General features: G+C 40.3%; 1 protein-coding gene across 1 annotated transcript; it reads left to right on the top strand.

Moving 5' to 3' along the window:
• Positions 1-11,914: 11,914 nt before the first annotated feature.
• Positions 11,915-27,459, top strand: LOC149284601 (osteopetrosis-associated transmembrane protein 1-like). Its single transcript, XM_089496459.1, has 7 exons — positions 11,915-11,932; positions 17,749-18,212; positions 22,036-22,339; positions 23,266-23,374; positions 24,757-24,854; positions 26,544-26,678; positions 27,286-27,459. The coding sequence occupies exons 1-7, from the start codon at positions 11,915-11,917 to the stop codon at positions 27,457-27,459; spliced, it is 1,302 nt and encodes a 433-aa protein (XP_089352585.1).
• The last annotated feature ends 531 nt before the right edge of the window (positions 27,460-27,990 follow it).

Below are 27,990 nucleotides of genomic sequence, written 5' to 3'. Positions count from 1 at the left end.
TCCCGAGGTCCGGGGAGCCCCTGGCGGGACCCTCGGGGGTCTGCCCCATGGTGGTCTTCCCGGGACCCGGCCCGGGACTTGGGCGGGTTGGACCGCCGGTGCTGCACCCGGGCTGGGCACCCCGAGGTCCGGGGAGCCCCTGGCGGGACCCTCGGGGGTCTGCCCCAAGGTGGTGTTCCCGGGAGACGGCCCGGGACTTGGGCGGGTTGGACCGCCGGTGCGGCACCCGGGCCGGGCGTCCCGAGTTCCGTGGAGCCCCGGGCGGGACCTTCGGAGGTCTACCGGCCGGGGCCGGGACCTGGCCGGCACCCGGGCTGGGCTTCGCGAGGTCGTTGGGAGCCGGCTCTCTGGAACAAGCAGCAGCTTCCCTATATATCCGGCGGAGGGTGCCTGACGTCCCTGGCGAACCGGGACGGAGTTCCACGTCACCACCGGGAAAATCCGGCAAGGCATGCCGACTTCGATGGAGCGAGGGTCGGATGCGGCCGGCAAATCCGACCTCATTGACTTCCAGGGTTTCTCAAGCAACTTGACCTGCCATAAACGGGGACTTAGAGCAAAACTGCCGGCCGGCCGCGATCAACTTATGCGGCCGGGAACGGGCACTTTGGGCACATCGACATCTACAGGACACCTAAATGGATAAATCTGGATGGAATTTTCTGTCTTTTTACCTAATTTTGTGAGGATTCAGAGGGAAAATGAAAAAAACACAGATTTTTTTTTCTAATTCTTGCTACTTTTTACTAAATTTCTAATTCTAAATTTTCAGCTAATCATCCAACTATGGTATCAAAAGAAAGCTCTATCTCTCCTTGAAAAAACAATATATAGTTTATATGGGTACACTATTCACAGTAAAAGAGAATCATCGCTGAACCGACATAGCGCAAAAATGGCAAAATTTCTCCGGGATTGAAGGGGTTAAAGCACCTATGTTTATTGTTTCAGGTTTTAGCGTGACAATGACTCTAATAAATAAAATTGTCTGTGGCCTTTTCTTATCCATATACAATGGTGTGTGGTGTCATTATTGGGGTTAATGGGGTTAAGCCTAGCCCGGAAAATCAAGGCTACAACAGTAACTTACATGACTGCTTATGCGACTGATTCCTGTCTTATATGTGTTATACTGTATAGTTTACATCGGTGGCCGTCTCAGTCCTTCTCAATCGCCTCATAGATTGCAAGATCTCAAGGCACCACTCAGATTTATTGTGGCTAAATATCGTATGGCTTGTGGAATGTCACAAGCTGGTCTACATATTCTAGGTATATGTTGTGAAGGCGCTGAACAACTTGTTGACAGTAGCAAGTTTACTTCAAGATAGTTGGAGAACATGGATAGGTGAAGTTTAGGAGACAACTGAGAACACAGAATTTCCACTTTCTCTTATGTGCGGTCTCATTAACACCTCTGATCTATCCCATCGATGCTAACAATAGCCCCATCAACCAATAACATAAAAATTACATTAGCACTGTGTGCTATGTTTACTTTGTTTAAATGATTTAGTATTTTAAGATGTTTTTTAAATAGCTTGACTGCTCATAGATAGATAAAAAGGATACCCCAGCTGACTAGCCTGGCATAAAAAAATCAACTAAAGAAAATCATTTGTTTTTTTCTACTTTTTTAAAAATGTGAAACATATTTCATATGTTGTAAAGTGTTGCAGTTTACACAAATGTCAAACAAAACGTGTTGGTCACGACCTTAGAATTCTTAGGAATTAACAGATATTTCCATTGTGTCCAAGTGACGTACTCAACTCAGAGGAACCTTGTTGCGCTCTAGAATTAAGGGTTTTGCATTATCTTTAGCTTCAAAGTTGCATCCACATTCACTCAAATCAAGGCAATTGATGGTAGCTTAAAGTTTACTTTTTAGAGAGTGATTAAGTCCATGGTACCTGAGAGGTACTGAAAGGTTTAGTCTTTCTAAAAATCAGGGGTAAGCAATAGTCGCTTTATCTAGAATGTTGTGGATAGATGGGTATGACTGCAGCTGCGATTAGAGCCTTGTCAGCACACATATGTTTTCCTAAAATATTTGGTTGCATTGTAAAATGTTAATCCAATTTCCAATTAACAAAAACAAAACACAGATGAATTTATAAGAAAAATTTCATATGTTTAGTATCATGGAATAGGTTGGCTGGGTTCTATTCTTTAGATGACATGAAAATTGATTGGTGTCCTCCTTCTCAAGGCATGCTGCTGGTTTCCTCCTTTCAGAGGCTAGAAGTAAAAAAGAAAAAAAAAAGTAGAGAAAGAGAGACATTTTCTTTCACAAGAGCCCCTCAGAATTACAGTTCATGAACTATTCAGTAAACTGACCGTCCTGAGCCTCTCCTTCAACGGCCTAATCAAAGGGGAGGATCTATGTGTTTTGTTGCTTGTCAAAAACAATCAGTGCTCGGCCCATTACATTTGCAGCACGTCGCCCTTTAATTGGTGTAACACACTAGGAGCTGAAAAGAAGACAGTCCCACAATACAGCCTGAGTGAATGAACCCTGACTCACACAAAAATACTCTTCAGAAGTTCAGAGCTGGACACTAACAAGGATGTATAGAGTTCGTTTGAAAAGGGGTTAAGTTCAGCAATGTTCTACCTTGAAGACCCTCCGTGGAAAAGCAATGATAGCATTGACAGCTTCTAAAATACCCTTCTAAACAGAAAGGTGAACCCTCATGCGCTCTTGTCAAGCGGCGCTCACAAAAAATAAAAATAAAAGAGGAATCTAGATTTGAACATTTTTTCATAGCTGAACAAAAAAAAGCATATTTATACTTTAATATATTTGTGCTCAATATCTTTGATAATTTTCCTTTTGAAAAGCATTTTCATTTTTTTGCAAAAATGTATTTTAATAATTAGGCTTTTAACAAACACTGATTATTATGCAACTTATTGTAACGACAATGAATTGAACAGAATTGGATAGCTGAGAAATTCTTAATCTAAACTCTTGGTCGTCTAAATTTATAATACAATAGACAAGACTGCATTTTCTCATTTTATTGTTAAAATATTATATCGTCTAATAGAATTATTGAGAAAGTCGGTCAGGGTTTAAAAAATGTTTATATGCATTTATTTATTCTCTTGTCTCTTATGCTCGGGACTCGCTAGCATTAATGGTGGAGAAAGTTTTAAAAGTGATGCAATTTGAAGAGTCAGGCTCAGGAGGTGGAGAATGGGAGCCTTTGCCCTGACAGGATTGATTAGTGTGATCTGCATGGAGCAATTAAAAAGAAATCTAGTGTCACAAAGTTCCAGGGAACAACCTGCGTTTTTATCTCTGCACCACACACTTAGCCAGTCGGTTTGGGTTAGCCTCCGTCACATGGGGTTTTCATTCAGTCTTTAATTCACTAGAGCTGAAGAAGTCAGATTCCTGCATTCTGCATTAGTATTCCAGACCGTGTATGCTCTGCTAATGCCATAAAGGAAATGAGGAAAACTATTTGAACGCATAGAAGTTAATAATTTTGACTGCTATATTATATATTCTTCCTCAGTTTTGGAATCTCTGACCTTGGCGATAGACGGGTCTATTTTTGAGGCTGTTTTCAGATAATGTATGAATGCAAGTAAAAGTAAAACTTTCTGTCTTATCTCGTTGTATAGGAAACAAACCAACTATGAACAAGGTTGAGATGACAGAGCAAAGGTGGCAGTTTATTATAATTAAAATATATAAAATTAGGGTCCAGATATTAATGTGTGCCACACACGCCTGGCATCTGTACAATATCCACTCAGCTCCATTTTATATACTTTATAACTTAATCAGGTGAATTTCCCAGAATCCTTACAATTACGTACATTTAGTCCTCATAATATTTGTTCTGGTTTCAGGGGCAAGTTAGCACTCCATGGGGTCTAGACAAGGTATCAATTTGGCATCCCTCCTAATTGCTTTACATACATGGCAATTAATCCCTGCCACACAAGACCCCAACCATTGAGCTTCTCCTCCAAAGGTGGGCTGTTCTCCCTGGCTTGCACTTTGAATGTAAGCGGCCCGCACCAGCGACAGATCACTCACATAGATCACTTACAATTGCGGTGCCGATTCCCGAGCAGCCATCAAGAAAATCAATATGAATCTGGGCCCCCTCAAGCCACTTGGGTCCTAGCATTCATCTAGCCTCTGTCTATGTTACAGCATCACATATTTTGTTTAGTGCCCCCATTTTATATTAGTAGTTGTGTTTTGAAGGTCAGTAGGAAAGGAGAAAAATGGAGTAGATTTATGTTTTATGGTTTTATATTCGTTGTGACCTTCTATTTGCTTCTTTGATGCATTAAGATGTAATTCTGGAGTTTTCCAAAGAAATTTTATGAATTTTATTTTTGAGCTATACTACTAAATTAGGGATAGTTAAGAACAATGGGTGCAGAATAGCTTCAACTACTCTCTGCTAGCGACCTTTACCTGAACTACCAATATAGATACCCCCTGCTCCACCTTATCATGAAATCATTTTTAAACAACTTATAGTAACAGCAAACCTCAATGCAATGTGGTTCACTCACAGGTCATCATAAACAAGTTGAGTGAAGTTTGAAGCTCATTTTATTTTAAAATTATATGCCGAAAAAAATAATATATATATATATATATTTTTTTTATTTTTTTTTAAATTATTTTATTAGGAAAAAAAATGTTTCAAGGATAATTGAATTGAACTATCATTTGTACCAGCCCTTAATAGCTTTAGCAGAACTTTAACAACAATCATCATACACAAACAAACTTTATATACACCACAAACACTAGCACTAATCATGTATTATGAAAACCACATATTTTAAGCTTTCCTCCTTACCTTACGATCTCCTAGATTAAGGCTACTTGGTGAGTGCTGCTGATCTTTTCTAGGTTGTTCAAGATGTCTATTTTTCAAAACAGCCCTGGGAGACATTGTCTTGTTTCCCCTCTTGCCATTTTACCCCTAATGCTTTCTCTCTGCAGATTTACATTGTCCTGTATTTTGAAATAGTAGTATTGGACATAGCTGACAGCACATACTGGCATATACTGGTAGCCTTACTTTATTAGATGAGCTCATAATCCATGCACCGTCTAGTCATTCCTCCCAAAGGGTGTGTGACATTATATATGGAAATAACGTTGGAGAACAGAAGGTTAATGCACTATGGGTGATTTGTAGGATTAGGATTGCCCCCTTTCTTTCCGAGTGCCCACAGGTAGCCACCATCAACACAAAATGCATGATTCTGGGTCAAATTACCCATAGTGCATTAACCTCCTCTTCACTTCCAGAGGCATTAATAGTACATGGATTACAAGTTCATCTGACCAGTTTGTGCATTCAAATCTACGTAAAAAGCTCATTACTTTAACTACTATCATAGATATGGGGCAAGATAACAGTTTGTGATTAAGTGGCTGTGGGGGCAAGATGCGTATTCACAGTCAAACCTAGTGAATGGACTTATTGTTATTTATTTAGCAGTTGTCTCCCGCATGAGCTGGTATGGTATATGTGCTGGTAATTTACATCAAGGATGTACAAGTAGGTTTACCCTAAAATTAACCATTAGGTGCCTGTTGAAGTCAACACCGTAAATTATCAGTCATGAATCTTGCAAGGCTGTTCTTTTCTATTAACCCAATGAGTGACAGAGGGGTAAATGATGCTGTGCTTATAAGGGTTAATGCAAAACTTAAAAGCAATTGGGGAGAATCCTTCCCAGTGAATATATTTAGTCTCAGATGCTTTTCATTCTCTTCTTGGGCTTCATGGGTTTCTCTGGCACAAATCAGGGCTTTTAGGCACAGAATGGGCAATCCCTTGATCCCCATCAATTGTCACTCAGAGCTTGGGCCACTTTGACCGCAAATAGTGGGGAAGTCAGAGCTAATCCTCTGGAGGAACCAAGGGAAAAGAAAGGCAACAATAACCAAGTCAAGCGTAAAAAATGAAAGAGAAATCTCTATTATCACTCAGTACATTTCCCAGCGATGTACTGAGAAAATCAGCTAGTTGATGATGCGAGTCAGACTCCCAGAGAGGAATCTGAGGTCGTGCTGGGTTGGTAGACTCACACGATGTAAGGAGCAATATCATGGAGCAAAAGGCCTCTTCATTTACCAAATCCTTCCTTACATCCACCATAACCATTAAATACAGACTGACTTTATTCTGTATTGAGTGAAATGGGAGAGAAAGAGCTCACTCAATGAGCTTTTTAAAGAAATGTGCCAAGGCTTAGAGGGATACCGCTGTGCAGAAGAAATGGGCCAGCTACTGTTTATATATATATATATATATATATATATATATATATATATATATATATATATATATACATACTGTATATAGGTGTATTCCCCATGCCCCATAATAATCCTTCAAACACCTTGGCAATAACTTTTCAACAATTCTTGTAGTCTTGTCTTGTAGTTTGAAACCTTAAGTGTGTGTGTATTTATTTTATTTGTATATTTAATATCTTGATAAATGTCTGGAAGACAGGCTAGTAGATAGATAGATAGATAGATAGATAGGTTTATATATATCAAACTACAGTCAAATTACTAAATTGGTTGCCAAAGAAATGAGTTATTCTCTGTTAAATAGGGTAGCATACCAACCAACAGCAGCATGATGTTCTTACATAAAGTGTTTTGGCACTAAGGAACGTTAGTATTTACATACAATAATAAAAGATGGGCTGTTGCAGAGGAAATATTTCCACAAGTACGTACTACAGAAACCCTAACACAACTCCCAGTTGGCAGTGAACCTATCCTGCTGAAAATAAACCCCTTATTCCGCCCCATTACATTGCTTAATTTTACACATGCACATTATCCAAGAGCAAGGATTTCCCAGAAAACCTTCCTGTTTATATGTGCAGGGATCAGCCGGTTTAATAGCTGCCGTATATAAAAGAAGAAACAGCAAGACTTTTTAAGAGTCTGCAAGCATTTACACGCTGACACCTACAATTATCCCCGATAAGGCTCTGATCCCAGCGCTTCTGAGCCAAGGCAGCCCAATCTAGAGAAAGATTCCGAGCAGACAATGGGCCATGTCAAGAGTTCTTTGGACTGATTGGTTTAAGGAACCGAAACAACTTCATTCTTAGCAAATTTTTTTTACATTTGATTTCAATCGTTTTAGTATGTTCTTAGAACAATTTTTTATTTGAAAGTTGCCAATGTGGAACACTAAAGACTTTTGTGAAGTTGACCAGTTTAAACTAGAGAAATAGTAAATACTTTCTAATAAGTAGGAATTAAGGAAGAACTGGTAGCTACTTGCATTGGGACAACTATTTCTAAAATATTTTCTTATAAAACTTTTAAATATATTTAGTGTTATAAGCGGTGCAAGGGTCATGTAGCCCACGATGAAAGGTTTGAAAGTCAAAAACTTTTTGTTGTTTCATAGTATAGTAATTGGACGCTCTCTTTTCCCCATTATTTATGAAATAATAGTTATGTAGATAGCAGAATATTTTCTGCTGTGTGCTTTTTAAGAAAGGGGTATTATACAAATCCTATTGGTTTCACCTCTATTGCTCTTCACGTTGATGCCGGATGACCCGTAAAAAAGACAGGGCAGCTTGGCCCAAGCCTGGCATAGCTTAGCAGCCAGTGGCCCACCAGATGTAGGGGTTAGAGAGCACTTACTTGCTCCAAGTCTCACATCACAGAGGGAGCTTTAATCTGACCTCGTGACCTTTCATACGTGTTATCTAATCTGTACCTTACATCTGTATCCGTATTTCATTGGCATGCTAAATTCCATTGTGTGGACCATCTGATGCTGTGGGAGACATTTTTTGAATATTATGTAAAATAATGTCCTTGGGGTTTAACAATACAATGGTAAGACATGGTATTATAGTATTGTGTGAAAAATGAGGACAGAGGCTTGGAAGCAATTATTTCTAAAGGACTGTAAGGTATGCAGTTAGTGTAACAGGAGGTAGAAATGCAAGCAGCATAGCTAGGTAGAAAGTAGGTGCCACTTTAAAGATCTCTGGTCAGAACTCGTCAGGAGTATTAGTTACCGTTCTGGAGACCACATCTCCAGGATAGAAAAATAATCCTATTTGACGGCATATAGGGACCATTCAGCCCTTCTAGTCTGCCCATTGATTATATAGATAGGGCAACTAAAATGGTAAATGGCTTGCAGGATAAAATATAGTAGGAAGGACTAAACGATGAATATGTACAGCTTAAGAAGAAGATATGTCCTAGAAGTATTTTAAGTAAATACAGGGCTTTAGTAAGGGGGGGGGTACTATGTTTTAAAGGAGGGTAAATGTTAGGAGAATAGGTCATATTCTAAAACAATATGGAAATGAATGGGATCTCCTCACCGAGCATGCCGTAGCAGACTGGCAGTAAGTAAATCACCTGTCAGGAGATGTGTTGGCTGAACACATCTCCTGTATAGACAATAGGTGGGGGCAAATGCAATTAGGGTGATTCTTAAGAACCCCCTGCCAGTAATTTGCAAGAGGAACATATAAGTGGATATGATGCGGCTGGAGTGTCCCTTTAAGCATGGCTTTTACCCCTACAATGCAACAGTATATCAGTTAATAGTAATCTGGGTACCACCCAGAACTGTCATAGAAAACGCACTGCAAACTGGTGTTTAGTCATTGTTTTTATGATGACTATGACCCACTCGTTGGAAATATATTAATTTTGCACCTTTCTTTACAGTTTTTGGACCTGTGACTGGGCTGTTTCAGACGCAATACATAGGGACACAGCCGGCCCTTACATGGATTCTGGTGGACCCAGGCAGCACTTCGACAGGGGCGACAATTTGTGGTGTTCCCTATCCTGCCAGCTATCTCTAGTGGCGGACTGGACTGCCCACGACTGGAGGAGCAGGGCCACTGGGCAGATAACTAGCCCAAAATAAAGGGAGCGCGTGGTCTGATCATTTGGTGTCATATCCCGGCGCTCAGCACTGAAGCAGGGTGCACTGCATTGGATCACAGAATATATGTTGATAAGAAAGGTAAGCGATGGGGAAAAAGAGGAGAGGTGGTAAGGAAAGGGAGAGATAATGAGAAGGAGAAGGAGAGATGGGTACAAAAGAACAAGTTCATGAAAAAGAATATAGAGATAGAGATAATGAGGGGGAGAGATAGAGAAAGAAGAGACATAAAGAGAAAAGGGAGAGATAATGATAGATGGGAGAAGGGAGAGATAATGAGAAGGGAAGAGATAATGAGAAGGGGGTACAATAACAAGAAAGATAGGGAGAAAAGGGAGAGATAAAGAGGAGAGATGAGATAAAATAAATACTGTTTGTTTTAATTAACAGGAGTTTGGATCCTTGGACCCAGGCAGCACAATGTCTTGGGCCGGTCCTGCAAAGGAAACATATACCTGCCCTATATCTACATAACATGATATAAGTCTTCCTTTCGATCTTTTAGATTCAGCATTGTTCTTGAAAGGCTGCTTGAAGTGATGGAGACATTCTGCTCTCCTAATTAGTGATTTTTGTCCTCTTGTTACAAGGCTCAACATCTCATGCAAATGAACTCTTCAGGGTAGCCACATTTCCCTGCTCCAGAATTAACTGACTCTTATGTTTAATCATACACTGAGCTTCTCTCAGCCCGGCTAGCTTTTTATCTTGATTACTCTAATCAATAAGAAATGATAGAGTCGAATTATAAACTCTATTGGCTTTTAAATGCTACCGACAAACCCTCTAAACTCATGCCTCCTTTCAGTACTATTTATTAAAATGATCTTAAGCTAGCAGAGCAGGCACAGAGACAAATACAGGCAACCTGTTTACTTCTCTTGTAAACACGAGTGGATTATGTGTTTTGTAGACTTTAAATCCCTGTTTAACCTTTTTGTCACATAAGGCAGGTATAAGTACTGCCACTTCTTGCCGCGGAAATATATACAGTATATATATATACAGTATATATATATATATATATATATATATATATAAAATAGTAGATTTTGTTTTACAGAAAATGTTTTATTATTATGTATTATAATATTTAATGAAAAAACATTAATTATTAAAAGTTTTAGAGGTGATAAAAAGTACAATATTTCAATGCATTTTAGAGTAATATGCAAACATTAGTCTGCAAAAAAATAGAAAAAAATGCTCTATGGAAATTAGGAAGAAATATAAATGCTTAATGAGAATTTATTAAAAATAAATTGATACAAATAAAATAAAAAATATTTTTACTTTTATTATTTTTACTATTTGCTCATACATATACGCATGTTACAGGGATAATTACGGGACTAACTTTTTTTGGACAGCGAGCTACCTCTTCTTAGAAATAAGTAGTTCAATTGTATTATAAATGAGTGTCAAAAGAGGATTAAGAGGTTTCACCTACTTTTGTTTACACCCTGGCAAATCAAAAGGAAAGAGAATCCACTAGATTATGTAGTAGTATTTTGTTTCGTCTTCTGCACCTGCAAACCATTTTATCAGCCAAAAAAATCTCCTTTTCAACAATAATAAAAGATGTCTTTAACTATATATATATATATATATATATATATATATTAAACAACATAAATCTATATCTTGCGAATATTGTATTATTTTTTGTACTAAGGTCCATGCATGTGCATAGAACACTGCATTTTTCAAAGTTCAGAGAAGGGCATTCATTATGTGGAAATAGAAATGCAGAAGAAGCTGGCAGCATTAATTCTCAATGAGCTTTTGCTGTAAAATCACAGACAATTTCAGCTCTCACTACTACACTTGTTATTAGGAATGATGGCTAAAGCACCAGAATTATTCTGGTCTGTAAGTTATCAAGAGCCCACTAATATCACATTAACACCCATTGACTGCAACTGCGTGATTGAAGGGTTTTTAACAATTAACATAATCAGAAAATGAGCAGAGCTAATTTTATATTCAACTCATTACTTTTTAATCATGTATTTTGTTTTAATTAATATCTATTACTTTGATAATAATGTAAGGGAGATAGTTTGCAGGATACACTATGCTCTTTTTTTTTTTTAAATATAGGTGGTTGCCATATAGAAAAAATAATAATAATAAAAATGAATAAGAAATTTTGAACAGCCCAATAGTTTTGTAACCCAGGAGATTATGTATTTACATGTCATCTAGATTGCAATGATTACAGTTTTGGGGGTAAATCTGAAAAAAAGAAAATGACATTTATTATAGGTAATTATGTATGATGAATATATGCAGTTGATTAGAATGTATTCTCCTTTGAATGATACACATAAGATATTTGGATGGGAATCAGTAGAAGTGAAGTTGTTGGAGGGATTAGTAGTGTCATATTTAACATTTAACTTATAGATCACCACTGAGGCACACTAAGGGTAAGAGTGTAAATAAATCTTAAGTATTACATTTAAGCACCACATCATGCTGTATCATCACATGACAACCTAAATCAAATAAACACATATAATTAATAATAAAGGATTTTGCCTTATATCGCCCATTTTTTAGGGTTGCTCATGTATGATTTGCTATCAATCATCCTCTAAAGCTAGACAACATTTTTGATGGAAAGAAGTAATTTACATATAAAAATGGCATTTTAAGCCAGTTTTAATGAAACCAGCTTCCCATTGCTATGCACCTTTTTCCCCCTTTCCCATTGTCAAGGCAACAAAGGGTTAATAGGACCACTGCTTATCCCTGGCTTTTTCAACATACTGTATAATGCATAGTCTTTGTGTTATCTTTGGTGCATAGCGTATAATTATCTACTCAGCTTCTTGAGTTGCAAAATACTTTGCCATCCACCTGTCAGTACAATGCAACTGGTTCATGGAAAAGTTGGCTAAAGCGTTGTAAGAATCCTGTAAATGTCACGGGAACACAAAAGTGCATTCCATAGGACAATGACGTACCTGTACCAGGTGAGTGATGACTGGGGTTGATTCACTAAGTGGGAGAGTTGTTGGAGAACTTGTGTTTCAAATCCTTGACTTCACTATATGAAGAGTCAACCCCAGGGAGCTTCTGCTTGGCTGGCCCTGGATAATATATAGTTCAGCAAGTGAAAGTCTCCTTACACATTGAATAATGCATTGTACTGGGCTAGCTCAGCCCTTCATACTGAAGAAACTTGCTAGCGTTGGTCTTTCATAATGAATAGTGAAGCAAGAGAGTTAAATGCACAACTTTCATACAAACTCTCCTGGCAACTCTACATTTAGTTATTAAACCCCACTGTAACCCCTTTGGAGTGTACATACTAGTGCCTCAATAGCTGTGTGTCTACGACAACATTCAGCATTATGACTTTACCATAATGAAATTGTCGACCCCTAGTGGCAGAAAGTGGCTACAGCTGTTCCAAAGTGAAGATTAACACTAGTGTATGTAAAATGCATCATATGTATGCATGTATGTATGTATGCATGTATGATACATAGGAGGAAGAATGACTATGAATATTCTACACCTTGATTGTGTTAAAACAAACACTTCATGAACCTTTTCCTGTTAGTAAGCAAGTGTCCAGACCTCACAAGGAAATGTATTTTATGATTCCTATAGTTTACTGTCTCTGACAGGCTCACTAAAGAAGAATGCATATTAAAGTACTTTGTGCAAACAGGACTTACACTAGGTAGATTTAGCCCTACAGCTGCCCTCCTACTCCTTGGTATGATGATTCTTGTGATTCGCAGTTATGGATAGAGTGCCCCTTTAAGCATGGAAAGTTTTGAATGTTTCTATACGGTTTTCTGGAGGTAATCCATGATACACTCAACAGATTTTTTGAGCACCAAATACCTCTGTCCATTGTTACTACCCATATGTTCCTGTCTTTTGTAAAATTGTTTGGTGTGTGCGGGAGCTACAGAAATAAAACAACTTCATTTTTAAACTGCCTTTTTTTCTCAGTTAGTATATACACTGTATGGACAAAAGTATTGGGACACACCTTTTAATTATTGTGTTCCAGTGTTTTATCACCTTGCTCTGAGGGATCACTTCGTGAATATGGTCAAATGTTTGAAGAAATCCAGTCCCATAGCATGGTGCTCTATGTGTGTGTCCACTGGTGCAGTGCTGCTGCTGGTGGCCCGGCAGTGCAAAATTGAGTCTGGATGTCTTCTTAAACCTTGAGATGGTGGTGCTGTAGGGTCCGGGGATCTACCCCTTTGGGAACTCCCCCAAATGTGATTTTCAAATTAGAAAAGGCCTCTGAATATAATGCGAATGGTTAGAAAATGAAATTCTTTGCCTAAGAAGTGAAACAAAAATTCTCGACAAAGTGGATGCATAGCATGAGGAAGATGATATAGGTTCGTTTCTTGGGTGGTATTTCTCCACAGCTCTGGAACAGTTCCTACATTCTGTCTTACAGCAAGTTACATTTTGAATACAGTTTTATACTCTGATTTGAACAACTCTCCGTATCCTTAGCAGCCAGGTTCGCTTAAGTTTACTCTATTCCAAGTGACCCCTGTTGAGGCACCAAGGCTTCCAGAAAGCCTTTAATCATTTTAATGTCACCAGAAAGTGGACATAACACCAGTCAGCTGCATTCAGCAGCTTGAGACCAGCTCAAGCTTATAGCCCTTCACTTCCAGTTAATCGTGGGATATAGAAGGAAATTCAGCTGATTCTAAAAGTTGGAATATATTTGAAGTGATCATTATTTTTATATGAAATGCAAATTTAATACACTCCATATCTCAAGAAGATTTTTGCAATACTTAGCATAACATTTGGCTCTCACATCCTAGGCTGTTGTTGTTCGATTGAGGAGACAAATGGAAAGATCCATGCAGGGCCGGCCCAAGGCAAAATGCCGCCTGGGGCGAATTTTAAAATGCCGCCCCCCCTCTTATCTACCCTTCCTCTCCCTCCGTCCCTGCCGCCCCCCCCCCCTCCCTTGTACTTACCTTTCAGCAGTCCTGCGGCGAGTCTCCCTGTTCGTCTCGGTGCCGGCTTGTAATGCTGAGCGCCGGAAATGAGGAAATCTTCCGGCACTCAGCATTACAAGCCGGCACCGAGACCGAACAGGGAGACTCGCCGCAGAGGAGAGAGAGGGGCGCCGAGCGGGTACTGACAGCTTGGTAAGCGAAAACCACTCGGCGCCCCTTTCTCTCTCTTTCGCTTTTAAAAAAAAAAAAAAAGGGCTTGGGGCGGCAAATTGCCCCTGGAGCGGTTGCCCCACTCGGCTCCATTGTCGGGCCGGCCCTGGATCCATGCCTTCTACTGTACTGCATTATTGATTTAGAATGTCCAGTCAACATTAACTTTTAAATGAACAACTGTTACCCAAAAGCCTGAAAGGATGCAATCTGCAGATCGCAAATATCAGTCTGAGTTGGGAAACAGAAGAAGAATGGCATGCAAGAAAGATAAGTGTAGCAGCAGCATTTAGGACTACATAGGAGAGTGTCAAGACAGTGGAATAGTCAAGACGGGACATGATAACAGAATGAGTTTTTGTGGATGTTTTTTAGTTGCAAGGGACAGGATCTGCCAAGGGACTGAATGTGAGGGTTGAAGGAGAGGTTTGAGTTAAGGATGACTCAGGCCATTATAGTTTTGATTTATAGGGATGAAAAGGCAAATTCCAGGGACACTTTGCAGCTATCAATTATTTTACCAACCTCACTACTCCACACAATCTGCCCAACCCATATAATTAGCATAATTTTGGTCCACCTAGTCATTATGGGGCAGATTATATCACCGAGTACCCACCAACACTACCATACATCTTTGGTATGCGGTAAATACATTTGCAGTACAGCATCTAGATCGGGCAGGTGAATGCTATTACCTTTAGGTAGGTTGGGTATCAGTGGTGACACTGTCAGTATAAGTGCAAATATATAGTAAGACCTTGTACAGAGGTGCTTCAGTCAGAGGGCTGTGTCTACACCAAAGAACAGACATTAGCTCACAAGAATAATTAAATTGGAGAGTGGATATAGGAAAAAAAAGCTGATAAGAGGAAATAAAAGGTATAGAATGAGATTTTGCCGAATGGAATTAATGAGTGAAATGGGAGCTTAGCTACACAACATTGTAAGATGGCCACATCAGAGATGTGCAGCAAGAGCATAGAGGTCCATCGATTTTATACCTCCCTCGGCCAGTCAGGGGAGATCGGAGGATCTCCCCAACCGGTCCATGGTCCCCACTGCCCACAAAAACTTTGTAAGTAGTTATCTAAAATGCATGTGATTACTGACAGTACACAGTCAAGAGCATCCACCACTTTAAAACCAATTTGTAGTCAACTATAAAGAAGATTACCACATTAAAATTGATATTAATTATTATAAAATAAATATAAATTAAAAAAGACATGCCAAAGTGGGAAACTGCATTTGACACAATAAAAAGCAGAAATATCTTAATATATTAATCATTGGTTTTCTACCACTAAAAATAAAATAATTAACCTATTAAACATAAACATAATAGACTAATAGATTTAAATACATGCAAATTACAGCCTTAAATCTGTGAAGGATTTCCAAAGTGTCAAATTAACATCCGAAACAGTCAAGCATGACTAACACACACACATACACATGCAAATTCACACTTACCCTTACACACAGGCATACTGGTTACATACTGTCTCTTCCCTATCTTATTATCCCTTCCCTTTTTCTTTATTTCTCTTTCTCTTTATTATATATTGCTATCAGTCTTATTCCCTGCATTCACATTACCTCATCCTTTACGTCTCATCTCTCTGCTTTCTCAATATGTATTCCCTTTCTCTCTATCTCTCTCCTTTACATTTTTTTCTCGTCCTCATTTCTCTTTATCTACCCTTTTCTCCCCATCTCTAAGTTTTCTCCCTCAACTTGTTCCTTCTTCAATCCTGTGATGGGAGTGCAAAATCTTCTTCTTCAGATCTTTACTTCAGTACTCCTTTCCAGTGCATGCAGCTTCAGTGTTGATTTCCTGGATATGACATCATATCCTGCCACTCGTCAATTGCTGGCACACAGTGCTATGGAGCACTGAAGCAGAGGTCCGAAGGGATAGACCTCGTGCTCACTTAATTTTGGGTTTTGGTTAGAGGGAGATTTGTGATCTCCCCAAATGGCTCTGTTCCTCAGACAGCAGACGCCCCCCCTGCTTAAGGTGCTCCAAGTGGCTGCCTGGCCCACCTGATACTAAAACTTGTCCTTGTGGTGCCTTAATGTGGCCCTACCAACACACGCAACTGCTAATTTCTTGGGATATGTCCTGGGACACTGAAAGTACCAGGACAAGCTCCCAAAAATCCCAGGGCTGTCCCAGGCATGGATGATCTGGCAACCCTGTATTATTCGACTGATGCTGTATACATTTAATGTACTAGTGTCTACTCAAGTGTTTTCACCTTGTTCTATAACCATAACAGTTTAAACTCAAGTCAATTTAACTTGTTCTTGAACCATAACAGAACACGATTTAAAGTTATGCAGTCTTAAGAAATCTGTAGCCCTAAGGAAGAATGAAGATATGTTTCCTTCCCATAACATTCTATGTATTGCATGAGCACATAGATCGCATAACACATAAAATAATCAGATCTTGTATTGTTGGTTAATGGCTATCACATGATAAATATTTCTTTGCATTCTTTGTTAGATGAAGCAGTAATTGGCCCTATTAGAGTTATGCAGGTGCACGGCTATGATGATCCAGATCCCTAGTAAATGGGATTTGACCTAACATAGCTATTAAAATGTTCTAAACCTGGTGTAATGAATGACCTTAATTGAAGTGTGCAAAGGCAGTGATTTGTGCATTGAGTTAAACTGCATTTGACTGAATGAGGCTTGACAAGACTGCAGGTGTGCTGTGTTATTCATAATGCCAACAGGAGTTCTGCTATGCGTTATTACATGTGCAAAGGCCATAACTTAATCCCATATTTTATCTTAGCACTTAATATGCTTTATTAGATCATATGCAGCCTTATAAAGGGAATTCTACTGATTTTATTGAAATGCTTATGAATGAAAATATGCCTACAAGAATGTCTGTGTGAGAGGTGCTCCTTGCCCAACTTAGAAAGGTGTGCTATAAAGATGTCCACAGCAGCCTTCAATGTCGGTTGACAAGTAACCTGGCAAGGACTACATTTTTAGTATATCAACATCTTTCCATGTAACCCAGTTATACATTTGTGTGTGTTCTTCCACATTCATTAAACTATAGGTGATTAGTCGAGGTGTACCTGTATGCTACTTAGGGAAAGTCCTACTGTGCGACCATGTCAACGCAAAAGAAGTACTGAAACACTAACGTTTGGGAGGAATTAGAGCCAGGTTACTCACTTATACTTGTTCAGTTTTACCAAGCTGGGCCAAGTCAAACATAGGGCTCCATCCAAGCTGGACACTAAACAACAGTGGCCAAGTGGGAGCCAAGACTTCACAATAATCAAAATGACAGTTTTCATATGTTCCTAGTGAGTCCCACATTGCTCGTGCACAACTCTCTGAGTTGAACCTGAAAATAGGAATTGTCCCGATGAAGCACATGCTGTGCAGAGGCTGGTTCACCTACCTCCATAAGACAAAGGTTTTTTTTTTAAGGATCATAACATTATGGAATTAACCACAGTTCATGCCAAAGCTTCCAAAAAGCAATACTAGATTCACTTTGTGAAAATTCCTTTATGGGTATATACCATATTTGCTCAAATATAATACAAGTTTTTTCAGAGCAAATAATCGGACCTCAAATAAAGGTCTGTGTCACGATCTCTCCCTCGGTGTCGGGTGCTCGCGTACGTAGGACCGCTCGCGAGCAGCCGCTACCGGGGGTGACGGGTATCCCTCTCGACGCGGGCGGTCGAGTCCTCGATCGCCGGCGTCGAGGAGTCGTGGCTTCTTCCCCGGTGACGAGTGCTCGCGGGCGGAGGACCACTTGCGAGCGCCCGGCTCCGGGGGTTACGGTTGTTCCCCACGATGCTGACGATCGGGTTTCCGATCGTCGGCATCGAGGTTTGCATGTGGGATCTGGGGACAGTGCTGCCGTCCGGCATCATGATGCCCGACGGAGCACTGATCCCCAGTATACGGTACTTACCTGCTCTCGGTCCAGTGGCGTTCCTCCTGTCTGTATTGATGGGGGCGCGGCTGGACGGGTCCGGAGGCGGAGTTCTGGGAGATTACCCAGAACTTTGATGACGCGGTCCAGGGGGCGGAGCTTGTAAGGGCGCCATGTTTAAAAACCCTGGAACTGCTTCATTCTGTACCCTGTTGTGGTCTGAGTATCCAGAGCTTTTGCTGCTGTTATTATTGCTTTAGTTTTTGACCCTTGCCTGCCTGACGATTCTTTTGCTTGACGATTTGGTACCGTATCCTGCTTATCCTGGTTTCCAGTTTTTTGGCTCGTCTGATTACCCGCTTTGTTACCGACCCGGCTCGTCTGATTACCCGCTTTGTTACCGACCTGGCTCGTCTGATTACCCGCTCCATTACCGACCTGGCTCGTCTGATTACCTGCTCTGTTACCGACCCAGCCCTCCTGTGCACGTTACCGGAATTAACCCCGGCTCAGCTCCTTTTGCCTACCGGCTCCGGCTGTCGGGGCTACTGCACCTTGCACACCAACTCGGCCCTTAATTTATCCACCTGCATCAGGCCTCCTCACTGTTGGAATCATCCCAGCCTCCACTCCCTGTCTCTAAGGGTCTCCCTTGGTGAGGGGTTTCGGAGCAGAAGAACTTCTGCGGTGAGTGCCTTGGTGTTCGTGGTCGTGACAGTCTGACTACAAGACTAAGATCCAGATCCCCCAGACCTTAGAAGCAGTGGTTGTCTGCACAGACCTTCGCTGGCTGCCCCCACTAGATACCAGGGAGTCTGAACAGCGGAGGACAATTCTGGGGTTGCATTGGTAAGTTGGGGGGGCAGAGTGGCATATAGGGGGGTATAAGGCATATCAGGGAAGCAGAGTGGCAAATAGGGTATAAGGCATATCAAGGAGGCAGAGTGGCATATATGGGGTATAAGCAATGTTCCATCCAATTTTTCTTAGTTGGCGTGCGCAGAAAATTTCTCTTGTGCAAAAATTTTGTGTGCACAATATCCGCGGTGCATTAAGTTTAAAAAAATATATAATTTTTTTCTTTTTTTGGGGAAAAACTGTTGTGCGCACAATTTTTGGACGTGTGCGCTCTCTTAAAAAGCTATGTGCCCGTGCACAAGCGCACAGCTTAGAGGGAACACTGGGTATAAGGCATATCTGCGGGGCAGAGTGGCAAATCTGGGGCATATGTGCATAACTGGAGGCAGATGTGCATAACTGGGGGCCAGGTTAGCGACTAAAAGGAAATAAAAACAAGAAATGCATTTTTCTCAATCATAGTTTTTATTTAATATAAAAAAATGGTTCACCTGCGAATTAATATTTACTAGTAAAACTTTTTTCCTATAGGGTAGTCTTATATTCAGGCTTTTTCTTTTTTTACTGAATTTATATTCAAATTTTGAACTGTGTCCAAAGCATTGTGTGGCCTGGGTCCAAAGATGAAATGCTAACCCCCACCGCTACCTCAAACCAAATCGTGCCCGCATCTATTATATGATACGGTGATTAATAAATTCCCTTTCTCATTCTCTTCCACACTCTTTCTCACACTCTCATCTACACATTCTCTCTCAATGTTTTTCTACCTTCTCCAGTTTTTATGCTCACATGCCTGACTCCTTTCTATCAGGACCAGCATTAACCTTTTAAGCAATTTGAGCGATAGTAGCTCGTTGGATTTGGCCATGCGGGCCAGCCTTCTCCCATGTGCATCAATGAGCCATGGCTGCCCATGACCCTGCCACCGCTTTTCCTTCCTTGGACCATTTTTGATAGGTACTGACCACTGCAGACCTGGAACATTCGATCTTAATTTAGTCAAAGTTGCTCAGATCCTTACGCTTGCCCATTTTTTCTGCTACATCAATGAAATGTTGAGGATGAAATGTTCACTTTCTGCATAACATATCCCACCCACTGACAGGTGCCATGATAACAAGAATACCAGTGTTATTAAGTTCACCTGGCAGTGGCAAATAATGTTAGGGCTAATTGATCTATTTATATATATATATATATATATATATAAATGTATTTTATGTGCATGTGACAGTGTGTACATGTTACTCAGTTTGTATGTGACCTATATATATATATAACATAACATGTATTTTATGTGTATGGGATGGTGTGTGCATATGCATACCTCCCAACACTTCAAAATGTGAAAGACGGACTCTCGCGGAACTCACCAATACAAGCACTTTACATTTTATGTCGCGCTTGCATCACCACTTAAAACACGCTTCATTTTTTGTCAGCACGGTCATACACAGTCATAAAAATAACTAACACATTTAATTGAATTCCCATGAGGCTCAGCCAGACATAATACTTCCATGATGATGGCTGAGCATCATGGGAAGTGCAATTAACAGTAGATAAAGCTGCAGATGTTAGCTGTGAATTACAACTCCTATGATGCTCAGCCAGCCAGGTGTCCACCATGACTAGGCATCATGGGAGTTGTAATTCACAACTAACACCTGTCACACCATATGCTGTTAACTACAGTTCACATGAGGCTCAGTCAGACATAATGCTTCCATGATGCTGGCTGAGCATCATGGGAAATGGAGTCAACAGTAAAGCTGCAGATGCTAGCTGTGAACTACAATTCCCATGATTCTCAGCCAGCCAAGTGTTCACCATAATGCTGACTGAGCATCATTGGAAGAGTAGTCAAAAAATGTTAGGCTAATGTTAGCCTCCCCACATATATACATGTGCACTGCCCTTACACACATATATACACATACACTGCCCTTACGCACAGCTGCCCTTACACACACACATACACATACACTGCCCTTACAGTGGACCAGTTAGAGGGAGATCCGTGACCCACAACTGCTGATTTTCCAGACATGTCCCGAAAATTGGGACATTTGGCAAGTATGCACAGACTGCACAGAGCCCCGATTTTAACCTTTTTTGGCTGAATGGGCACAAATTCCCAAAGACACACACTCCAAAATCTTATTATTATATTATTATTATAGCGACAAAGGGGGGCAATTCCATATTTTCCGAAATGGGATGTCCGACTAAGACAAACCAATGCATTAGGTAATGAGGGCCCTGCTCGCAAGCTTATGCAATTACATATCCCCCAACCTACCCCTGGATGCCTCATATATCTTGTGAAATTATGAAAAACATAACATTTCTGTCAAATTCATGTCATCCTTGCAGACATGTGATCCAATACATAAAAAAAAGATAAAATCTTTGGCAGTCCTCCATTATTCAGACCAATTCCTACTACAAAAGTGTTGTGCTTTATTAAAGCAGTCAAGTAAGCCTTTTTTTTATTATTTTTTTTATTTTTTTTTTTACTAAACTTTATTTTAGGCTTTGGAATCTATGTGCACATTGAAAATCAATAGTTACATCCAACACGCAGCAAAGATAAGGAGGAACACCCTATCAGTGACTCTGACCGGTCGTGAGGGGGTTAAGCCAGACTTGGCCCCGCCCCCTCTGCTCTGTACACGGAAGTGCTTGTTCAGAGCTGCGTGCCGCTGATGTATGGCTGGGAGCCGGAGTGCGGATTTCCGTGTCTTGTACAGTCCCTTTGCTGCGACATTTTTGTATTATTGTGGTGCTCTTGTGTTTTGTACTGCTTAGTACGGAGGAAGCCTAGTGTGGTTATGTTTGCAGTGAGGTTGTCGTTAGGGTTAAAACGCACTTAAGCGTGTATGGTGGAATCGTTCTATCACTTATAGGCGTATATCAGCATAGAAGTTGTGTTGGTGCAATTGTGTTACTGCAGTAGTTAAACCATTTAAATGTATAGCAGTGTGTTATAGGTTGTGGTGTATTGGAAGCCTGTTTGTGCTGTTTTCACTATTGTGGTTTGTTTTTTTAACAGCGCCGGTTAAAGTATGCCCCCCCGCGCCGTGCATCCTGTGCACACCCTGATTTTTTGTTATTTACTAAGTTGCGCGTGTTTAGCTACGAGCTGGTATACGCATAATGTTGACGGAGCAGCCAGTTCTGACTTGTTATCGCAGTCACTTTGGGCAGAAGAGCTGGCGCTCTCCCTGCTACCGTCTTACTACTCGGCTAGAAGTTTCTCTGATAGTCCAGAGGTCTGTTCCCATCTTCTCATTGAGTTTGCGAACGGCAGTGCTGCGCTCAGCGAGTGTTTGGTAAAAAACGCGAGGCCGGTACGGCTTTGCCAGAGGTGCCGCCATGAATACGTTCAGCTGAGAGCCGTAATGGATAACATAACGCAAAAACAGGTGTGTAGCAATCCGTCCTGTTTATTGTATAGAAACATAGAACTTGACGGCAGATAAGACCCATTCGGCCCGTCTAGTCTGCCCATTATTCCCGATGTGGAGTCTCTGACCTTAATCAGTCCTTGGTCTGGTCTTAGATTCAGGAAAGCTTTATGCCTATTCCATTAATGTTTACATTTCCTCACTGTATTAGCATCTACCACTTCTGATGGGAGGCTGTTCCATTTATCCCTCAATTCAACTTTCAGTCTGTGTATAGACAGTTTGATGTCCTCTTCAACCGAGACCTTCTTTCCTTCTCATTCCCCTGCAAACGTCGTACAGAGTTCTGTCGTCACCTCATGTACCGTTTTTAGGGAATGAGGAAGGTGACCCATGCTTCCTGTAATGCAATATTTCTATGCGTCGCGTGATTTTCTTTCTTGAAATAAGGAAGGATTGTTTCACGTCCTATATCGGAAAATCCAAACCTCGATGGCATTCGGCCTGTTTATGGCGATCTGCTTTGTATACTTCTTCAGATGCCACAATTGTACTAAATCCTTTTTTTAAAATGAAATGTATATAGATGTAAAGGTAGGTAAAATAATGTGATCCAAAAGACTTAGCAGCGACATATTTTAATTGACAATTATCATGTTATTTTGTGTTGGAACACAGTAACAATTGTTGAATCACAAGGGAAGTTAGTCATTTGATGCTTAGCAAATTTTTGTATCACGTTTATAATGCTGGATGTATATAGTCCAGGAAAAACATCTGACACAAGAAATGAGTATGTATGAGTCTAATGAGTTAATGCAGATTATCTCATGTCTCTCCACTTCATTAGGAAGTGTTTATAGTTCGAGGGATATTGGATCAAAATAATAAAACCTACGGTTTATGTTTGTCTTTGCTTACTTGTGTCTTTATTTAACCTACAGAATAACACAGACATCTGTGCACAGCTGCTCCTACAGTCTGACCGGGTCCACGTGCTTGTGATTCTCAATGAGTTCTTTCAAAATACATGGGAAGATTCCAAGTGCGACGGTAGGTATTTTTCATGTCCTGCGTTAAAGGGACTCTCCAGCCATCATATGCCCTTTAATGTACCGTATTGGCTTGAATATAGGCTGCGCCCGTTTAAATGGCGCACCCTTAATGTTTGGTGCTATTTCAAAGAAAAAAATAATTTCAAAGAAAAAATACATGTAAGTGGAATTGTAAAACAACGTTTAAGCCAGGCATGTCCAAACTTTTTTCGAAGAGTGACAGATTTGATGAAGTAAACATGTGCGAGGGCCGACCATTTTGCCTGACATTCTTTGAACCATTAAAATTAAATGCAAATTAACTATTTTATACAAAGTTTATTGAAAACGGCATACTTTTCATTTTGTGACTTGGATGACAAATCTAAAACAGGTGTTAAATCACTCTGCCTTTAATATAAAAAAACACATCTATATTTGGGCAACTTATCTGTGGGGCCTTATCAGTCCGGAACGCGGGCCACAATTGGCCCTCGGGCCGGACTTTGGACATGCCTGGTTTAAGCTAATGAACAGGAATATATGTATTGTAACATTTTTGGTATCTATTATACAGTTTGTCAGCATATGTTATATACCAACAGAAAACCGATTTTAAGGACCCTCTCTTAATTCATAATGCACCTTACTTATAGATGTGCCCCTCTGCCCCTGGTATGCTACTCTACCCCCCAGATATGCCACTCTGTTTCCTGATATACTTTATTCCCCTTGATACGTCACTCTGCCCCCTGATATGCCACTTTGCCCCACCCCCTTGATTTACCAATCCATCCCCAGACTCCCTGATATCTTACGGGGGCAGCCGGTGGACGTCTGTGCGATGCGCGTAGACTACCTCTACTGCTGCTCGCCACTTCCGCCGGGCCTTCTGTGCTGGCAGCAGCAGAAGTTGTCTGCGCCTATCACATAGACGTTCACCGGTTGCCAGAGAGAAGGATACAGGTCTCCTGCAGCTCTGCTGGGGATCCTCCTCTCTGGCAGCCGGTGAACGGCTGCGCAATGCACTCAGACAACCTCCGCTGCTGATGGCCAGTACTTCCACTGGGGCTTCTATGGTGAAGCACCGGCAGCAGTGGGGGTTGTCTGCATCGCGCAGACGCCCACCGGCTGCCAGAGAGGAGGATCCAGGTTCCCTGCAGTGCTGCGGGGAAACTGGATCCTAACCCTGCTGCTTGGCTGCAGCAGGGCTAAATGAAAAAGGAAAAAAAGGAACACCTCTCGGGGCGTTACGAATTGCGCATCCCTGCGCTAAACTCTAATGGCCTATAATCGTGGCAAATACGGTATATGATAGCTGTGTGGTCCCTATAAATTCCGGTGGTGTTACTTTAATTTATTTTTTGTAACAAAGTGCTTTTGTTTGAATTGTCTTTCCAGATTGCCTGCAGAACAACAGCACACAGATAAAGAACAGCACAACAGAATTTATGCAGTTATACGATAAGCTGAACAATTGCTTTAACAATAGTATGAAGGTAATTTTCCTATTGCAGCATATGTGAAAAAAATATATAGTAAGAATGCTTTCAAAAATACAGGTTAATAGTTTTTTTTATCATTTAAAAAAATTAAAAGTGAGTGAACAGAAAAACCTTTAATCAAATCAATATTTGGTGTGACCACATTTTTCCCTTCAAAACAGCGCATCAGTTCTTTTAGGTACACTTGCACACAATTGTACAGACATCTTGGAGAACTACACATAGTTCTTCTGTGGATTTAGGCATTCTCAGTTGCTTCTCTCTCTCTTCCTTCATGTAATCCCAGGCACACTCTACAGAAGAACATTTGGGGCCAGTCATTCTTGTACAGCCGTCTAGCCCTTCTGCTACAGCCAAAGATTTCTAACTTTGGCCTTGTTTCGCCACAAATCTTCCAACCGGATTTCTCCGGACAGTAGATGGGTCTACCAGGCTCCAGCTGTTATCCTGTAGTGCCATACGCTTAGCATTTGCAGACATCTTACGAAGGGAAATATGCATGATATGTCTTCCATCTGCTGCACTGTTTCCTTGGCCGACCGCTGCATCTACGGTCCTCAGCATTGTCTGTTTCTTCAAGATCTTTGACATAACATCTGGAAACCCCTGTCTACCTTGAAATCTCTGCCTGGGAGAGACCTTGCTGATCCAGTAGAACTACCATGTGTCTTTTTGCTGTGATGAATCTTGCCATGATGTATGACTTTTGACATTAAGCCGATCATTAGTACTTGTTTATTATAATTGTTTAATTATACACCTAACTATATGCCTACAAAATCTCTAACTGTGCAAGTGTACCTAGACTAATCGATGGTGTTTTCAAGGCAAAGGGTGGTCACACCAAATATTGATTTGATTCAGATATTTATTTTCTTCGCTCACTTTGCATTTTGTTAAATGATAAAAACAAAAAACCATGTCTATTTTTTTAATGATAAAAAGGTTTTGTACCGTGTTAGCCGTTGAGAAAACAGGAGAAAAGTATAGTTAAAATGATACCATTTATTAGCTAACTGAGAGTTTGATTGCGAGCTTTCGAGTCCAAGTTGTTAGGTCCCTTCCTTAATGCCTGAGGAAGGGACCTAACAACTTGGTCTCGAAAGATCGCAATCAAACTCTCAGTTGGCTAATAAATGGTATCATTTTAACTATACTTTTCTCCTTTTTTTTTTTTTTTTAAAGCATTTTTGCTTAAACATTTTGCACAGTACTTTATATATAAACACACACATACTTTGTTTTATTTTATATTTAAAAGACACTAGTCTTCCTCAGTACTGCATAGTATTTCCAGGAGAAACAAACGACCATCCCTTTTGCCTCTGCCCAACAAAGGGGGGGGAATCAGTGGGCTTATCGTAGTTGTGGCCTGTTAATTGGAAAAACACTAGGTGCAAGCAAACATGCATTTAGTGTGCTTGTATATGTGACTGCTTATCTGCCATATACGTGTGAGAGCATCATTTTTGATTAAGAAACTGCACAGCGATGCAAAGTACATTTACGTCATTGATCTCCATGAGAAAAAACCATTAACAAGATATGGGACTTTTTGCTGGCAATTTTACATTTAATAGTTCAATACATTGCTGTAAATACGTGTCCCATTTTGCAGTGTCCCTTAGTAAGTAAATAGTAATTGTTTTATTAAGGGGATGTAACATGATTGTTCAATTTCAGAAGCCAGAGTTCCAGAAACTGGAGGGCAACTACTCGAGAGTGTGTCAGAACTGCAATGTGAGCTACAGAAGTCTCAATGCTCTCTATAGCAAGCTGGAGCTGTCAAAAGCCCTGTGCATTGATTTGGAAGATGCTGTAAGTTTATGTATTGGAAGAACAGGTTAAAGAGGGGTAATGATGTTTAAAGCCAACCAAAGCTCAGGGGCTAAGCTTCCATGAAAATGTGTTGTCACACAGAGAAATCTTGTAAGAGTGCATGAAAAGTAAAAAGCAGAGGACAGACGGAGATCATCAAATGGGTGGAGAGACCAGGTCAGAGTGTATTAAGGCATAAGTGAGGCCATGGGGCACTTTGAAAGTGAGAGTAAAGGTTTTGCATTGAATCTTGAAGCATTCGGGCAACCAGTGAAGATATTGGCAGAGGGTGATGATTGCACTATTGATGTTGAGAGAATATAAGAAATTCTGTTTTGAAGAGAATTGTGCAGATATACAATTAGAAACAGAGGCAAGGCAGTTAGTATCGCAATCAAAAAAGGAAGGAAGGAAGGTCATAGACATACAGGTGGTACTCTAAGCCAAAGGATGATAATAGTTTGCCAAGGGAGGAAGTGTACAGTAAGAACAGAAGGTGTATGTAATGTACTCAATATTGTTTAACCGCTTTGTCCATGTTACTGTAACATAGATTTTAAGCATGCCAAAAAACCCAAAGCAATAGACATAACTTTTGTTGTTCTAGATGAACAGTACACGCACACTTTGGAGCAGAGTTTTCAACTGCACTGTACCCTGCACTGACACCGTGCCAGTCATAGCTGTGTCCGTGTTCATATTTTTCCTGCCAGTTGTATTCTATCTCAGCAGCTACCTTCACTCTGAACAAAAGAAGCTAAAACTTGTGTTACGTAAGTAACTGCTACAAAATATTCTCTTTTTAAAATTTATTTTATCAAATAAGCTCTTGTGAAAATATATGGTATTGCATGTGTTTTCATTATACTAACACATATATATATATATATATATATATATATATATATATATATATTTAAAAATGTAAATTATTTGGGCAGTTCAGGCTTACTCTTTGTTATGCTGTTTAGGGAGGGTTACAAATAAACTGCACCCTGTCCTTAGAAATAATGCTGATGCACAGACTGCATGATATGTTAATGCCATGGGTTACTGGTATAAAAAAAACTAGGAAAATAACAACTTTGTACCTTTTCCCCCTATTTCCAAATATTTATATAGTGTGTTCCTCCTTTTGAGCTTGTGATATCAGGACTCGTGCAGGAAGATAGTACTTTTTGCCAGAAATTCTTAAAAGATTTGGCACAAATGGAAAATGAAATTATTTACATCTCTTTGTGTAGCTCTATATAGATTAACAAAGTAGCTAAGATAATTAACAACCCTCCCAAGTGCAGAAAATGGTCAGATG

Source organism: Sceloporus occidentalis, unplaced genomic scaffold (assembly GCF_023333645.1).
Source record: "Sceloporus occidentalis isolate IW3139 unplaced genomic scaffold, rSceOcc1.0.p SCAF_90, whole genome shotgun sequence".
Classification (NCBI taxonomy): domain Eukaryota; kingdom Metazoa; phylum Chordata; class Lepidosauria; order Squamata; family Phrynosomatidae; genus Sceloporus; species Sceloporus occidentalis.
This window is presented reverse-complemented; position numbering and strand designations above follow the sequence as displayed.

What these genes read in the sequence shown, in the direction of transcription:
- LOC149284601 (XM_089496459.1), top strand. An exon ending in CGGTCCAGGGGGCGGAGCTT is followed by an intron (nt 18,213 to 22,035) that starts GTAAGGGCGCCA and finishes TTATTTACTAAG; the next exon opens with TTGCGCGTGTTTAGCTACGA. An exon ending in GGAAGATTCCAAGTGCGACG is followed by an intron (nt 23,375 to 24,756) that starts GTAGGTATTTTT and finishes TTGTCTTTCCAG; the next exon opens with ATTGCCTGCAGAACAACAGC.